The sequence below is a fragment of the Chaetura pelagica genome, unplaced genomic scaffold (genome assembly GCF_000747805.2).
Source record: "Chaetura pelagica isolate M959 unplaced genomic scaffold, ChaPel_1.0 scaffold123, whole genome shotgun sequence".
Taxonomy (NCBI): Eukaryota; Metazoa; Chordata; class Aves; order Apodiformes; family Apodidae; genus Chaetura; species Chaetura pelagica.
Genome location: NW_009953295.1, coordinates 5,364,210 through 5,380,908, shown reverse-complemented (window position 1 = coordinate 5,380,908; position 16,699 = coordinate 5,364,210). Strand labels below are relative to the sequence as shown.

Genomic DNA, 16,699 nt, shown 5'->3' with positions numbered 1-16,699 from the left:
GTTACCTTTTCTATTTTGACTAAGTAATACATCAGCATCTTTTAACTAGCCTTAGGGGAGGATTAATTGGCGATGTACTTGACAGGCTGTGGAGAGAGAATTTTCTTAAGTACCTTATTTTGGGTTCTTCATTTGAGTTGTTGGATGTGAATGGATCTAAATTTAGCTCGATGCTTAGTGGTGAGAGAAGTGGGAGCAGGTCTGCTCAGACAATAACGTTTTCTTTTAGCTCTGTTTTTCCAAGCAATAATTTAGTGTAAAATTTTTCCAAGTCCAGCTGTAATAAACAGGACAGTGACATTATTCCACTAGTCTTTGATGATACTGTGTCTTTTTTATGATAATATGCTTTCTTTCCCTTCCCCTCACCTTTTGTGTCTTGGGCAGCTTCCTTCCCATCCAGTAACACCCTCCAGCAAGCATTCAGACAGCAAGCCGATACCACTGACTCCTGCCTACCACACTCTCCCTCATCCATCACATCATGGGACACCACATACCACGATAAACTGGGGACCTCTGGAACCTCCAAAAACCCCCAAGCCTTGGAGTCTGAGCTGCTTACGGCCTGCACCTCCATTACGGCCTTCAGCAGCTCTCTGTTATAAAGAGGTGAGATGTGGCAGCCAAGACATAGGACTGTGTAGCAGGCCTACAATGGGAAGTTTAACTTTCTTTTCTGCACACCACCACTTTGCAGCGTTGTGCGTGTTTTTATGTAAAGTTGATTTAACAGCCAATGCTGAATCAATAGTAATGGGCTAGTCAATGTTGTTTATTTCAAGCAGGGATTTAGTCTTGCAGATCAGAAGAATACTGAGGCTTGTCAGGAGAGGCTCCCTTCCCCTCTCTCCCCCAAGTGCTTCCACTTTATTTTCACTCTTTATCCAGTTAATAAAAAAATTTACATTTTTATTCCCCCCCCCAAAACTGGCATTTCCTTTGCTATACTGATCACCCAGGCTTACTGCCAAGTAACTTACTTGCTAAGCACACTGCAAAATTCCAGCGCAAAGTGCTGTATCAAGTCATTCTAAGAAGCTGCAGTGGTATACTTCTAGTCCCTCAGTACTTACCACTGTTACTAAGTAACAATAGCATATTTAAAGTCTATGTAATTTTTTTGTATACTCAAGAATCAGATGGCTAATGTTACTATTAACAAATGAAAAGCTTTGATTGTAAGATGCTGTCATAATTTTTGATTAGCAGTAGCAGGTATCTGTTCAAAAAGAAATAAAACGTGGTGGTTTTAACCACAAAAGGGTAGATTAATTTGGTCCTGCCAGTACATCTCGTGTGTTTTTTTTAAATAGTAAGAAAATGTTAGGTTTGTATTGGAAGTCTGTGTGTGTATGTAAGGAGAATATTGTATGCTCGTGGCTTGGTGGTACCTTGTGGTTCTGTATCTTTGCAGTGCGTTCTCATTATACTAATTTGATGTGAATCAACAGGGCCCAGAAGGAATCCTGCAGTTATGCATAAGAGCATTTTATTCTGTAAGCATGAGATGTTGATAGAAAATGTTTATTTTGCAGACATGTAAATAGCAGTTTTTTAGTACCTGTGGCCTGAATGCTGTACCCCAGCATGGCCTGGTTATGGTTTTTCTTGTGGAGGATCTGTGTGTGTGACTTTTTCCTTTCATTTGTAAATTCCCTAAACAAGGAAAAAGTGACAGGTGATCTGCACTTGGAAAGTTAGTATTTAGGTCTAGTTGGTAGAAGAACATTGTTCTGCTTGGCTGTACTGTATGCTCATATGGTAATTTAAGTTAAATTCCTTTCATGTGTAGGGCAGTAAAATTTCAGTCATCTTTACAGTGTTTAGCATACAGTGATGTTCAAAACCTATCTTCATCTTCTTTGATCTGTCCTGCTCATTCACATTTTTACTTTCTTGTTCTGTATTTTTATAGAGGATGTCTTGTATCCTTAAGGTAAGGGGGTAGACCAGTATATTTCTTTTGTTCCTGTAAACTAGCATTGCTCCTGTAAATTAGCATGACCACATTTTGAGAAGAAATGTTGTATTGCTGGTTTGTTTTGTTTTGCTGTAGAGCTTTGTGAGAACAGACCTAAACATTTACAGATTCTGGCTGTGAAGAGTATACTACATTCCAGGCTTCTTTGTTAGGTCTTTTTTTACCTTCTTTTAAGTAAATAAGTGAAACAGGTTGTCTCTTCAAAGTTAAAGAAGAAAACCTATGTTAATGTGTGCCTGCCTCTTCCCTTTGCTCTACCTCCCAAATAGCCTACATGCTTTTGCAGTAGCTTTTCTGTACATTTCTGTAGATAGAAGAGGTAAAATACCTGACTTTGTGTATTGTTGGAGGAAAGGTAGGGAGGAAATCAGCCAGTTCAGGCAAATCAGATGTACCAAAATATATTAAATTGCATTTTGGTGCTGTTAAAAGTTTTTTTTTTTTAGCTAGTGACTCCTGTATGCTACCTAGAAGTTAAACTTTTGAAATATTGTAGAGAAGCTCTACTCTTTTTATTTTTCGCACACAGGATCTCAGTAAAAGCCCTAAAACTATGAAGAAGCTGCTTCCCAAACGCAAGCCAGAACGGAAGCCATCAGATGAAGAGTTTGCACTGAGAAAAAGTAAGAGAGACTTGAACAAAGGTCTGCATAATACAAAAGCTGGAATTAGCATCAGTTTAAGTTCTGTGAATGTTAGAGGTAAAGGGTAAGCAAGTTGTCTGGTTTCCTCTCTCCAGTCAGGGGAGAGGAGGGTATGAGTATCTCTGGAGGATGGTTTGTGTTATTCATTTTAGGTGCTTATGTCACAACATCAGTTGCTTTCTGAGCTTTGCTGTTGACTACAGTGGATGTATGCTTGTGAAGTGCCTATTTCTGTCTCTTTGCTAGAGAGGGAAGGGAGGTTGACTATAGAGCCATGTACAGTTCAGGTAGACCTGTCTTTTAATACTGTTAACAACAACTTGAAGATACTGTTCCATTTTTGCAGAATACTTAGAATACTTATGCTCCTAAACTCAGCCTGTAGGAGCCTTTTGCTGAGCTGGGTGTTGGAAAGCAGGGTGTTGCTGCTGGTTTGAAGGCTTGTTGCTTCCACACTTGCTCTTTCTGAGATCAGTCTGCCCTAATCTAGAAATAAGGTAATTTACTCTAGTGTCCTTGTCTGGATAAATTGCAGAGCTTCAGACTGCTTGAAGTCTGAAGAACAACGCTGAACTAAGAGGTATTGATGAATGTATAGAGAAACAGAAGAGTAAAAATCTGGATGTTGGGGATAGTTTGGGGTGGAGGGAACACTAATGCTATCAAACAAACACTATTGATTTAGTTGTAATGTCACTTTAATTCTTCCTTACAAGTTTTTGTGAATGAGTAATCCAGTCACTTGTATCAATAAAAAAGGGTGTTTAATATGAAGATCAGATTATTTTAATGCAACTTTTGCTTCTCTGTGTCTGTTATTTGCTCGTAAGCTTCTTAAGATAGAGACTGTGCCTTGAGTGTTCAGTGCATTACATGTGTTATTGTGAACACTGTTTCTCACTAATTGATGTGGAGTTGGAAAGTGTTTCCTCAGAGCACCATTGGTTTGTGTAAAGTGGAGATCTTTGAGTATGGTGTGAATTTCATATGGCAAAGGTTAAGATAGTGAATAGAATAATCCTGTGTACATTACATGGATATGCAAGTTGACATTTTAGTTCAGGATGTTTTAGCTCCCAACAGTAAGTAATCTGTTCAGGAAAAATGAAAGCACTGCAGTACAGTATTATTTCAGATGTTGGAGGATAAAGGTTCAGTGGTTGTAATGACAGCAGTAAAGCTATCAACTTGTAGTCTTAGAAATTATTAAGGAGTATTTTGTGAGAGTTCATGACTTCTTTGGGTTTTTTGGGAAAGATAAGGGGCTTTATAGCTTGCAAATACATTGTTTTATTCCCGATTAACACCTTTGAGTATTTCTTGAGATAACTATCAATAAACGGGATTTTATTTCAGTGACTTTAAGTCAGAGTGTTACTTACAGAAATACTTACTGGTTCTTGCTATTAATATTTTTCCCCCCTTTGTGTCAGTAATTAGAAGTTCTGTTATATGTTAGTGCTCCTTCAACCTTTTCCATCCAGCTTGTGGAGCTGTAAAAGTTTTCCACTGAGGAGCTCCTGTAGAACTTAAGGCTTATGGATAAATAAGTTTAGGTTTTATTACTTATCTTCTCTGTAATCCCAGGGATTTATGGGCTATATTTTGAGAACTGCTGTGTCAAATTAGCATTATAACAGAGAAACCAAAATCAGGAAGGTGTTTCAACTGAATGTCCTCAAAATATTTCAGAAGTGAAGTATTTTTCCTGCTACTTTCATAATGTGGTGCTGCATTCTAACCACAATGAAACCCAATTATTTTTTCCTGCCTTGAAAGAGAAGTAACTTGTGCTTTGGAGCACCTACATCTCTTAAACTGTGGGGTAACCGTATAGAGTCAAGATAACTTCTTCAGCAGCTTGTCAGCTGATTTTGAAAAACGTTTGGACAGTTGGCTTTGTTCTGGTGATGATAAATCACAAAAACTGACAGGATACATTGGCTGACAGAGGATACTACTACATTTTGGTGTTGAAGGAGGTTTAGATTCATGCAGCAGAAAATCTTCAAGACAACTTTTTTCCTCAAGCTTTGTGAGGAAGAAAACAGGAGAAATGCTTTTAAAACCACAGATTGTCTTGACATACATTTAGACTTCTGGTTCCATCTAAACTAATGGTAGAGGTACCTCTAGATTTCAGTTTGACTGGAATTTCTGTTGCAAGTGAACAATTTGACAGTATTTTTACTGAATTCCCCAAGAAGAAAATTTGCTGTGGAGCTCTAAGTTTAGGAAAATTTTGCCATGTTAATCTTGGATATTTAGATTTTTTCAATAGTGTTGTTTCTACTTCAAAGTGTGAGAAATTGACACCTTTACAACTGCACACCAGACTGAAATTGTACATATTTATTGTTATATTAATTCTGAGTTTTATTTTAAATAGTGTGCTGCTAAAAGGGGTAAATCTTATATATTTACAAAACCCAAAAGTTTTCAATAATTCTGTAAATTAATATTCTATTCCTTGATTTGTTTGATTAAATAATGATGTAGTAACTGCAGTATACAGGTGTTTTCATTTTAATGACTGTTTAGAACCAGAGTGATTCATAGCATCTGTGCAATTTAGGATAGTCAGCAAATTTCTTGAATATGCAGGTGATTAACTTGGACTTTTTGCCCAAGCATTTCAGAATAATATTTTGTCTTTTTAACTGTTACTTTTTGTCAATGGCATTTGATTTTTAAAATGGAGAGAATTTTAAAGGATTAATTAGGCTGAACTTTGGTCTCAACTGAAATGTAGTGATTTAAAAAAGCTTTTCAGTGTACAGAAACAACCATGCTTAAAGTTCTGTTTTTCCCATTGATTCTAGGTACAGCTGCTTTAGAAGAAGATGCTCAAATTCTTAAAGTCATTGAAGCATATTGCACAAGTGCCAAAACACGTCAAACACTAAATTCAAGTAAGTTAGAAAATACTGAAATGGCTGACTAAACCACAAATTAGATAGTTGGCAGAAAAAGACAGGTGTATGTTCTCAGGCCTCTGCAAGTTGCAAGCTGGGCCTGGAGGAAGTAATAACCTTTTTCAGGCTTAATCTCAGTGCTGGGTGTTTAAGCATTGGATGCCACGGTCCGTGGGTAGAGATGATAATTCTTGCAATATTTAAAAAAACAACCAACCAACCAAAAAACCACCAAAACAGAAGTGACTGCAATTTTATAAGCCATGACAAGCACAAAGCCTTCACCAGTGAACGAGAGGTGTCTGAACAGGGTATGACAGTTGATCAGTATGCTTTTGATAAATTTCAAGAAGGTGGTAAGTAGTGAGGAGGAATGGAGAACAAGTCATCATTTTGTAGGAGTGTTGTGGTTTTTTTCTGTTCAATGAGGACTTCTGCTATGGAAAAGTAACCTAAACTTTTAAACATTTCTTTTATTGCCACTAGTTGTTTTTAGTATTAATTACAAATTTTAATCCTATGTCATAATTTCAGGAAAAATTGTTCTCAGATCCGTGTGTTGCTTAAAGCCATTTCTGGCTTCTCAGATCAATACCTAGCTTATTGAAAACCTGTAACGTGCCTCTGGGGTCCTACTTCATTTAATCCCAGTCAAGGTTGCCATGTGGAGTTCCTCTGTATTGTAAGTAAAACATTGCACAAAGCAGGGGAGTCCACCAGCATGTGTTCCATTTACATGAGGAAGGAGAAAATGCTGTTGCCTTTGTTCCAATTTGCAGTTTTTGCACTGTTGAATACTGACTGAATTCAGGGATCCTTGGAACACAGTATAGTGATCGTGAAGGACTTGTCTGGTTTTGCTTCTGTCAGGAGCCAGAAGAGTGGACATTATAACTTCTTGTTCACTCAGGCTGTTTGCAGTATTAATGACTGCAACTGCTAGCCACGGTGCTCTGTGCCTCTTTGCTTCCCAGCAGAAGCACTTTGTTGACAGTTGAGAAGTCTCAAAATGCAGTTGCAAACTTAGTTCATGGATTTTCCTAATACATGTTCACTTACTATTATCACCTTGACAAAATCCAGGTACTTTGTATTCATATGTACTTTAAAGTGAGAATATGGCCCATATATTGGACTGTAGAAACTTTTGAAGTAACAGCAAAAGCCTCACTTTAATTTTTTCTGTCTTGATGAACAGTAGGTCGCTGAGGTGATAAAATTGTTAATTCCATATATTAGCTACTATTACATATTTTTATTAATATTAATCTATTTTATAGCCCTACAATCATAACAGTAGTATGTTTAATTGGATAAAAGGAAATAAACATGTTTAAAATTCTGAAGATATACTGTTGTTCCAAACAAAATTAAATTAGATGATTGCTGTTTAAATGTCTCAACTGATATGTTGATCATTTCCAAGGATAATGTGACAAGAAATGGTTGGGGAAACATTTGCACTTGCACAGTAGTGTGCGTGCGCAGATATAAAATATTATTTTTGTTCTGCTTTTTTGCCTGTTTTTTCCTTTCTATGTATATTTCAGAAATATACATAGTGCTGTGGGTATCATTGCATACATCAGAAGTCAGCAGCTTTTTTTTTTTTTTTTGCTCTTAAATGCAGCAAGAATTTTTTTATTGATTAAGCACTCAGCTTTGTTTGGAAAGAATAATATCAATGTCCTTTAAGTTTCAGAAGATCAATTTGTAAACTGGAATTGGAAATGGAGAAAAAACCCCAATTATCCTGGAATTGCTTCCGTGGGAGCAGTAATCAGCGTAGAATATAATGAAAGAGTTGCCCATTGTTTGTGAAGTACACCCCCCCCTTTTTTTTTACATACTCCCTTCTTACCTCTGTTAATAATACTCTGCCTGTCCCTCACAGCACTCATTTGGCAGTTCTCCTGCCAGCACCTTAATCCAAAGGCCAAGAGGTGCTGCTTTTGGTAATGTCAGTTTAGCAGAGCTGTGGCACCAGTGCACATGTAGGGAGTGTCATTTGAGGTAGCAGAGCAACTTTTTTTCAGTTGTTTGGATGGGGAAGCTGTAGGGTTTAACTGGGGAGACATGCAAGTGACAGAGTTTCCCTTTCTCCTGCCTCTTATATACTGAGTTTATTTTGCATTTCTTCTCCAAATGAAAGCTCAAAATCTTTTGCAATACTGTGTGTGTGGTGGCTCATAGCATGGCCATTTACATGTTTTTCAGTCTTCAGGTATTGCCAGGCCTTAAAAAGAAAAGAGAAAAAATGTGTTTAGCTGTTTAGTCAACTATACTAGACATCTTAAAGTATTTAATTGGGAAGACAGATTCTGATAGAGATGTGTGGGAAGAGGGGTGTGAGGGGTTAGAATGGGTCAGACTGCTTTGCTGTGTTAGGTTCTTGGCCCTGTTATTCTGTGAGTTTATTTGCTACATGGTTAAACAAGTAACAAGGAGCACAGGCCCAGCAAAGCTATACTTTGTCAGTCCTGTTGAGTGGGTGCAAGATGTTGCTGCTGATGTAGAAAGACAGCAGCCCTGCTCTGCATGAGAACCTTTGCTTTTTCCCCTGCATTTTTCCTCTTTACAGTGGAGACACAGGCACTTCTGTGGCTGTGTTTTGAGCTGGTGAGGAAGTTACCTGCCTGAAAAAAAATCTTTTGTAGGATTGGTTTTCACCAGAAACTGCTTTTCTGACCTGACTCACCAAGGAGCTGTACAAATGACTGTGTCATTGCAAGGGAGGGAAAGGATGGAGGTCCAGATGTTTAGTGGGGAAGGGGCAGTCAAATCCCCCCAGACCAGAACTGACTTCATACTTCAAAAGAACCTAGCTCCCTCTTTCAAAAGGGCAATTTTCAAACAAGATTTTGATTATTCAAAATTCTCAACTGAGGCTGCTTAGAAGCTTAAAAAACAGTTTAAAAATTGTACTGTAACAATTTAAACATTATTACATGCTGAGTGTAATGTATTCCTAAACCCCAAACAAAAAAAGAAAAAAAACAAAACAACTTTGGTGCCTTTTTAACAATATTTTCTCTTTTCCTTCTCTTCCCATCACCTTTTTGCTTTTATTTCATGTGTTTGGTTGTGGCTATTCCTTACGTTCTCCTCCTCATCCCACCTCTGCCTATCCACATCCACCATTCCATTTCACCTATACATCCTTAGCATGGCAAGGCACTGACCTGATGCATAATCACGTCTTGGCTGATGATGACCAATCAAGTCTAGACTCCTTGGGTCGTCGCAGTAGTCTTTCTCGTTTGGAGCCTTCAGACCTCTCAGAAGACTCTGACTATGACAGTATATGGACAGCCCATAGTTACAGAATGGGGTCTACATCTCGTAAGAGCTGTTGCTCATATATCTCTCACCAGAACTAATGCACTTCTGAGCTTTTTCTTAACAAATGCTTGTTGTATCACAGCCTGCTTTTCTTAGATGTTTTCTTGCTGTTCCTTGTCTCTTTAATGTGGTATTTTAACAACTTCTGAGGGAGCTTCTGAAACTTCAGTTATACCTGGTGGAAGGCTCTGTTGCCAGTTCAATACACGTACCAATAAGTGTATATCCTGTTAAGGATGATATTTCTTGAGGGGTTTTTTAACTGACAGATGTTAACTTGTAGCTCTGAATGTTTTGGGTTTTTTTCTTTTGACTTGGTCAGTGTAGTAACAGGTTTGGTTTTTTTTTAATTTTGGATACAGCACATTTTTGTATTTTGTACTGAAACCGTACTGGTTTGTGAGCTGAGTGCCAGCAATACGGAAATACCTTAGTGGTAGAGGTTGGATTTTCTATATATTACTGACAAAATACAATGCTGGTAGAGTAAGAAAAAAAAGCAGCTTAAAAATAAACAGTACAGGAGCTGTAAAATCATTCAGATATTCACATATCTGGCCCATATGTTTGGAAGAACACTTGCTAATCCATAAAAATGTCTGGTTTTATACTGCTGTCTTTTCCTCATTGCTTGGACGTTTGTACAAAAGGACCACATTGCTCCCCCCACCCCGGTCTGGCAGTTGCCATGAAAACCTGGCAGTCCATGCTCATTACATGCAATGTTTTGATAATCTCATGTTACCTCTGGTCATGCTGTCACTTTACTGTATTCAGTAGTGTGGCAGAAAGCAGGGTCTAGATGTTTGCTTGCCTGTTAAAATACACAGCTGACAACTCTCTCAATTGACCATTCTTCTTGAAAAGACGAGATGAAAATGGTTCCCCTGATGGACGCTCAAGTGTTTCAGCATCTGAAACTTTAGGTACAACTGTGATCATATTGGCTTGTTTGAAGTTCTGAATAATAGAATGCTTGGCTTTTGGGTTGTACTGTTTGGAGCATGTCCATGACAGATTTTGTTTCTTGTAACTTCTCTCATGAGCAGGTTTGTTTTCAGCAGCAGCTCTTCACTTACAGTTGTGTTGGCTTGTCAGAGAACTGTGACATGCTGTGCACAGCTGAAGGTCTCAAACCTGCACCTGGGGCACTGCTGGGGTGAAGTGTGTGTGTTCTGTCTTGTGGATATCATAACTGGCATTGAAACAAAAATGACACATTTTCTAAGTCTCAGCATTAGGGAAAAGCATGTGATGAAAGGAATGGTTCTCGTTTTCATCATGGCCCTCAGATGCAATTCCTTTGCCCCTTTTTAAGCAAGCATGTTATCCTGTGTTCAGTTATTACCCTATGAACAAGTTCAGAGTAATCATGATGTAATTAACTGCTGCCTGGGAACTTGATTACACTGTTTAAGAGATAATCAATGCCTTTCTGCAGGTTACATTATTAGAAAGTTAGTAATTGCTAGATGTGCATGATTCCACAAGAGGGTCAGTGTGGAGAAGCAATTCCACAGCAATCGCATCTGCAGATTTGCATTCGGTGTTGTGTGATCACCTGCTTTATCCTCTGTCACTGTTGTAGGCATTCAAAAATGTGACTAACAAAAGGAGCAGTGCTTACTGAGGAGAATTTTCAGGGGTACATTTTACTATAGTCATATATTAATGTGATGACCACAAACTAATGTATGTTGAACTTTTTTCAAAGTGGAGGAGTGTTGCTTAGAGAAATGAGATAAGTACATGTGCTCCATACCATTCCACAGCGCATTTGTAACTCACTTCACTCCCCTTTTCCTTTCAGTTTTGTTTTTGTTTTTAACATATCTGAAAAGTATGGGGTTTTCTCCCCCCCACCTGTTTCTTAAGCTGTGGTGTTCTAGTTGATAATGTTTTTTTGCTTTGGTTAAACGAGAATTCCTTTGTCTGTTCCATGTTATATAGTGTAAATATGAGTTTGAAATACAGTTGTGGCACTTCCTTATCACACAGAATGTTTTGTTAATTGGATCTGAAGATTTTATTGACTTTCTATGCACCAAAGCTTTGACAGTTTACCACCATTAATTATTGTAGCATTTAAGTAATTAACTGTTACCGTAATCAGAATCTCTCATATTAACATCACCGCACGTTGGAAGTCATTCCGTGTCTTCAGTGTTACAGGCCATTATCTGTTGTGAACTGATCAGGAGTATTAAAGCAACATGCTTAAAAGAAAAAGAAAATGTGGAAATGGTGGTATTCGGTCCAAAGGTTCAGTGTTTCTATTTTTGTGGAACTTTAGTCGTGGTAATGGTAGTACCTTATGTTTATGCACTTCTGTAAATTATATGTGTACAGTTACAAATACACTGGAAGGATGGAGAATCTGAATTGGAAGGTAGGTTCGAGCCATTGTCAGCCCCTCTTAACATGGCTTACGCAATGTTTCCGTAAATTATTTGCCATACATTAAAACCAACCAATATTAATTGGGTGTTTTGCATAATCTTGCCAAAACACAGTAGTGTGTATATAGTGACGTAAAACATAGAAGAAAAATAATATATTGTGCACTTCATTTGTGAATGGGAGAAGCCATCTTTAGTAGGTGACTGCCTTTTGAAAATACAAAATGGATGTATATCTGAATGTTGCATTGTACTGTACAGTATGCATATTGTTTGTGGTTGCATCTATCGATTAAGTGTTTTGTTTTATATAACAAGGACATCTGTTATGTACAGTTGAAATAAATTTTGCATTTGCTAGACTGTGACTTTAATATGTAATTATTACACAGGGGGAAAGGACAGCATTAACTTGTAAGTTAATAATTCCCGCTTCTCCCCATGCCTCCTTTCTCTCCTTCCCTTCTTCCTGGAGGAATCAAATGCTGAGATGAAAGAGCTTTATTTGACACCCTGTTTAATGTAGTTGACAACTACAGAAAATTCAATGTAATGTGAAGTATGTATTCCTCTGTATCCTCTTTTTAAACAACTGTTCAGAGATGTTGCCATCTATAGAATGTTCTTCTGTTGCCTCCCTCTCTTCGTAATTGATTTTATTTTCTTATTCTTAATTTTTTGAATTAGTGTAGAAGTACAGGCTGAATTAGTGGTGCTTTTGCAGGTTCTGTTATCAGAGGGAAATTTTATAGTATGATACTGGTTTCTATAATATTACGTATTTTCAAGATTTATTGTTGCAACATTCTTTTTAAAAGTAGGGTATTCGTTAGTCTTTCTGCTTAAAATGTACTCATATTGGAGTGAATTTAAACAAATCAGTAACCTAATATACATACAAAAATATTTACATCAGAATAAATGAAGTAATTGCCCACTTCTCTCAAAAGATCACAAATGGCTATGATGGTAGCAACTCTAGCTTTAGCTATACAGCCCTCTGGTTGGAAGGTTTTGTACTGATTAGTGAAATAGGAAGTTCCAGATGTTGTCTTAGAAATATCCTGCTTCTTCAGGTGGTGTATCTGTCTTTCCAGCTCCTCATTCTGTTCTTATACAACTAAAATATGTGGAGTTGAATGTTTCAGTCCATGTTAATTATTTTCGTATTCCTTGTCAGCACATTGCTGTAAACTGCATAGATCTGTCATCTGAGTCATTTGGGGTTTTTTCGTATTTATGTATTTGTTAAAAAAAAAACAAAACACTAAGCCAAGACCTTTTTTGTTACTCCAAATAAGTTGCCAAAAAGGACTAGTATTTTATAGAGTAAACTTAAGTTTGGCCTGATGTTTGGATTCTGATTTGTTATCTGTAGAAGATACTGAAGGGCTCCCCTTTGACTTTGACAGGCCTGTAGCACAAAGCATTTTTGCAATGCTTTTATCTCAATGCATGCAGAGAGTCTAGGAGCACCGCTTTTAAGATTCTCTGTATTAGGACTGTGTCAAAAATTCATTGAGAAAGAGAAGGTTTGTTTGGCAAGTCTACTCATCCATCCACTTTAACATCTTAAATATAACTAATGAAATTAAATACTGAATGTTTTAAATAACAAGTAATTATTAGTTTGTGTTCAAGACTTGCTTCTCCAGGAAATTTACACATCTGTATATACCAGTGGCTAGTAATAGAGCTAAACAGTTGTGTATGCACATATTTTTCTTTCTGTAGTAAGTCAATCATCTGTCTTTGAAACTCAGACAAATAATTTCAAAGAGCTGCTTAGCTTATGAAGAGAGCCTAGTAAAGTTGGTGAAAAATAGAATTGTATATTTACAAGTACTGTTTCTAATTTATTACCTTTATTGTGCCTTATTTCCCTTCTTAGCTCTCCTAATCACAATAAAGGTATGAAAAAGTGAAGAAAACAACAATACGTAAGAAGAGAGTCACTGCTAATGGCCTCAAATGTTGCGGTGTGTTTTTGAAAGTTAACCACTCTCACGACAGAGCTAACATCTGTGCCTTAAATTAGAACCCTCAGCCTCAGGAAGAAAGTGAACTCTTTGTAGAGTATCAGTAAAAAAGTATCTGGGTTGACCCTTCTTCTCCAAATGGCCATCTACAAGAGGGAACATGGTTCTTGATTGGCTGGACATAGCTGACGTTTAACCTAGACCCTGAGGTTAGCTGCTTAAAGTAGGTGATGGGAATACCCACCTCCATTTTACTGTTGGCTTAAATGGTTCTTGGACAGACATAGTGTCTGAATGTAAACAGAGGCTTAATAGCTGGTTAAAGTAAAAAGGTATCTGAATTTCATCCTCCTTCTCTTTCTTGCCTTCTACCTCACATCTTAAAATGTGTGCAGAACTTCTGGACTCTCTTCCACATATGTCTGCTGAAAGATTCTGAATGAAGGATCAGACTGATTACCAGTAGAGCTCATTCTGAAGCCTGGCTTCTGTAAGGAGCCATCATGGTACTGTATCAACCATTTTAAAAGATGTCACACTCCCTTTTGAGGAGAGTGAATAAAAGTCTGGGATTGTGCAATTATGCTTGCAAACAGACATCACTTAGAATCTCTATGACATTCAGTCTGCACTCTAGTTTCTTCCTGTTTTAGTGTTAAGATGGTTCTGCAGGGCTAGGAATGCTGTTCTAACTGTGTCAGACAGGTACAAAGTAAACTTCTGTCATTAAGTCTTTCAGCCACATAAAGATCCAAACAGGCTTCAGCTTTCCTGTTTTCCAGAAAGGCTTAGAACTGCTTGCTGGTGTGGCTCATTGATGAGGCTCTGAAGGGGGTCAGACACTGAAAACAAAGCAGGTGGCTGTTATTCACAGGCCTGTTCTTGTATCTCAGGTGTTGCACCACATCACACAGGGGATATTGCTAAGGCTCCAGCCCTGGTCTGAGTGCTGTGTTGTTGGCTTTACTCTGGAGGCTGAATTTGCTAAGCCTGTAATTTAGAATCATAGAATGCTGGGTTGGAAGGGACCTCAAGAATCATCTGGCCTAACCTTTAGGCTATGATATTGGCTAAAAGCGTTGTCATTCTTTATTTTCCACTGTAGGGCTGGGATATACTAGTATTGAATAGATACCTTTGTTTACTTGATGGGATTTAATTGATGGAAACTCAGATTAATCTTGATCACAGTAGTCAGTTGTTTTGCCTTAAATATTCGACAGGTTCCTAAACAGTAGGGTAATTCTTCCAAGACCCTGGATTTAGAAATTCCCCATTGAAGTGTTAGGGCAACTTACTCAGCCTTAACATTTGTTTGCTAATCTCGAAGTAATTGTCTGGGTTTGCCAAATACCCTTTCTTTTCCAATCAACCCTACTTCCCTCAATCCAAAATTAAATCTTGTTTTATAAAGCTTCAGGTGGGGTTTCTTCCATCTTTTCTTTTAATTAGTACTTTTAGTTGTAGTGTCTTAAGATGATCTAGGGACAGAGTTGTTGGAGGCCAGTTTAAGCATTATCTTTTGGCCTGTTTGACTTTGAACGAAACAGAGTAGTGTCTCAATAAAATTCCGCATGAAACTTGCATGTTTAGGATTGGCAAATGGCAAATACATCAAACTAAAGTAATTTTTGCTTCTTATGCACTACATAAATATGTGGAATACATCTCAAAGAGGTGCTTAGGATTATCTGAGTTGTAGCAAGTTCCTGCCTGGACTATCCTTTCAGTACAGCTGAAGGAAATACTAACTGTGCTGTAACACAACCCTCTCTTCATGTCCTAAAGCTGAAGCTTGAAACCTTCTGGAGAGAAGTTTTATTCACTCAATTCACATAGGGAATAGACATAGAGCCTGGTGGATGCACAGGGTGCAATTTAGGGAATATTGCTGACTGCCTATAATGAGGTGACTCTGCTTTAAGTCTGTCCTAGACACATGGCTGCCAGAAAAATTATTTTAAAAAAAAGCTTCTGGCATAAGTGGTGCAGAAAATCAGGACAGTAAAGTAGCTTTTTTTTTTCCTTTAGAATGTGACAAATCAAGTCTGTTACTGTGCACATACTCATTTGGTGACAGGGTCCTTGGTTGCAGGATAGATGTACTATTTGTTTGTACCTTTGGTACTTAGCAAGTACTTTTGTGGGGCTTAGAGAAAAAAAATTCCACAACAAACAAAACCCACCCCAAAACTCACAAAGAAACCAAGATAAAGGAAAAAGTGGAGTCTTGCACAAGTTCAGATTGTAAGAGCAGCGAGGGTTCTGAGACACACATGAAAAAAGGTGCATAGCTGAGGGTACCAGAGCAGTGAAGGTGAGCGTGAAACATGATGTCCTGAATTCCACAGTAGTTAATGTTTTGCAGCACAGGAAAGTCAGCGTTCACAGCAACGGTTTTACATCATGAATGTGTATGTGTACTGTGTGATTTCTTTGTGTGTATAATGTTGGTGAACTTTTTGTCTTTGATGAAACTTGATTGTATGTCTCATTAGCATCAAGTGTTTATCATGTAATGGTGTACACACATTGAATACACTGGTGTAGACATCTGTTTGACATGCATGTGTGTATGCAGCTGTACAGCTGGGACATTTTTTTTAAAAAGCTGTCTACTCCATGCTATTTCTGCAGTGCTATCCTTGCTATTTTGCAAGCACCCATGTCACTCTAACCAGACGAAGACAATTGGATGCAGCTCTGCAGAGTATGATGTGCTGCTCCATTTAGTTGAAGGGAGTCAGGGTGGGAAACAATACCATCTCCCTCTGTTGGGCTGAGGTGCTATACATTGGTACAGTGGTCCAAAATGTAGTGATCTGGCAGCAGCTTGTGCCAACTAATTCCTAAAATGATATTTAACTTGGTGTTCTGTGTTTCTTCCTGGGCTATTAAAGCAGAGCAGTAACCAATTAACTGAAATGAGCATTGGACAACTTTTTGCAATTAGCCTTTGACAGCACAAGTGGGGAAATATCTTCAAGCTCCATACAGTTTATTTTATTGGTTGTTCCTCCCTTGGAAAATAAATGGAAGGGTAGTAACCCTTAACAGATTTCTTCACTCAGTAAGATGATGAACTTACAGCTTTCGAGGATGAGTTTCTCTTCTCAAATCTGTGGTTATTTTTATTCCATAACATTTTTTTACCATCACATACTAATACAGTAGATCTTTATTGTCAGCTTAAGGAAATTGTTTTCTTCATTAAAGGATGCTTGTCCTTGTTCACTAAAATAGTTTAAACAGCTTAAGACATACTTCTAAACTATGGTCCCTACAAGCTCATTGTTCAGAACTCAAGACAGCAGCTGTTAGGGAATTTAGTATTTTTCAATGAGCTTGATTTCTTTCATTTTTTGTGTGTTTAGATGATGTATTTTATCACAAAGCACAAAAGAAGGCACTGTACCTCACAAAGCAGCTGTTCAGC

The 16,699-nt window shown here is 37.8% G+C and overlaps 1 protein-coding gene across 1 annotated transcript in view; it reads left to right on the top strand.

Annotated features, from left to right (window-relative positions):
• The window catches only part of ARHGEF7 (Rho guanine nucleotide exchange factor (GEF) 7), a 74,144-nt gene that overhangs the window by 52,330 nt on the left and 5,115 nt on the right, over positions 1-16,699 (top strand). The window contains exons 15-17 of the mRNA XM_009997917.1: positions 388-612; positions 2,514-2,607; positions 5,451-5,540. Of these exons, the coding sequence (XP_009996219.1) occupies positions 388-612; positions 2,514-2,607; positions 5,451-5,540 (409 nt within the window). The remainder of the gene's footprint in view (positions 1-387; positions 613-2,513; positions 2,608-5,450; positions 5,541-16,699) is intronic.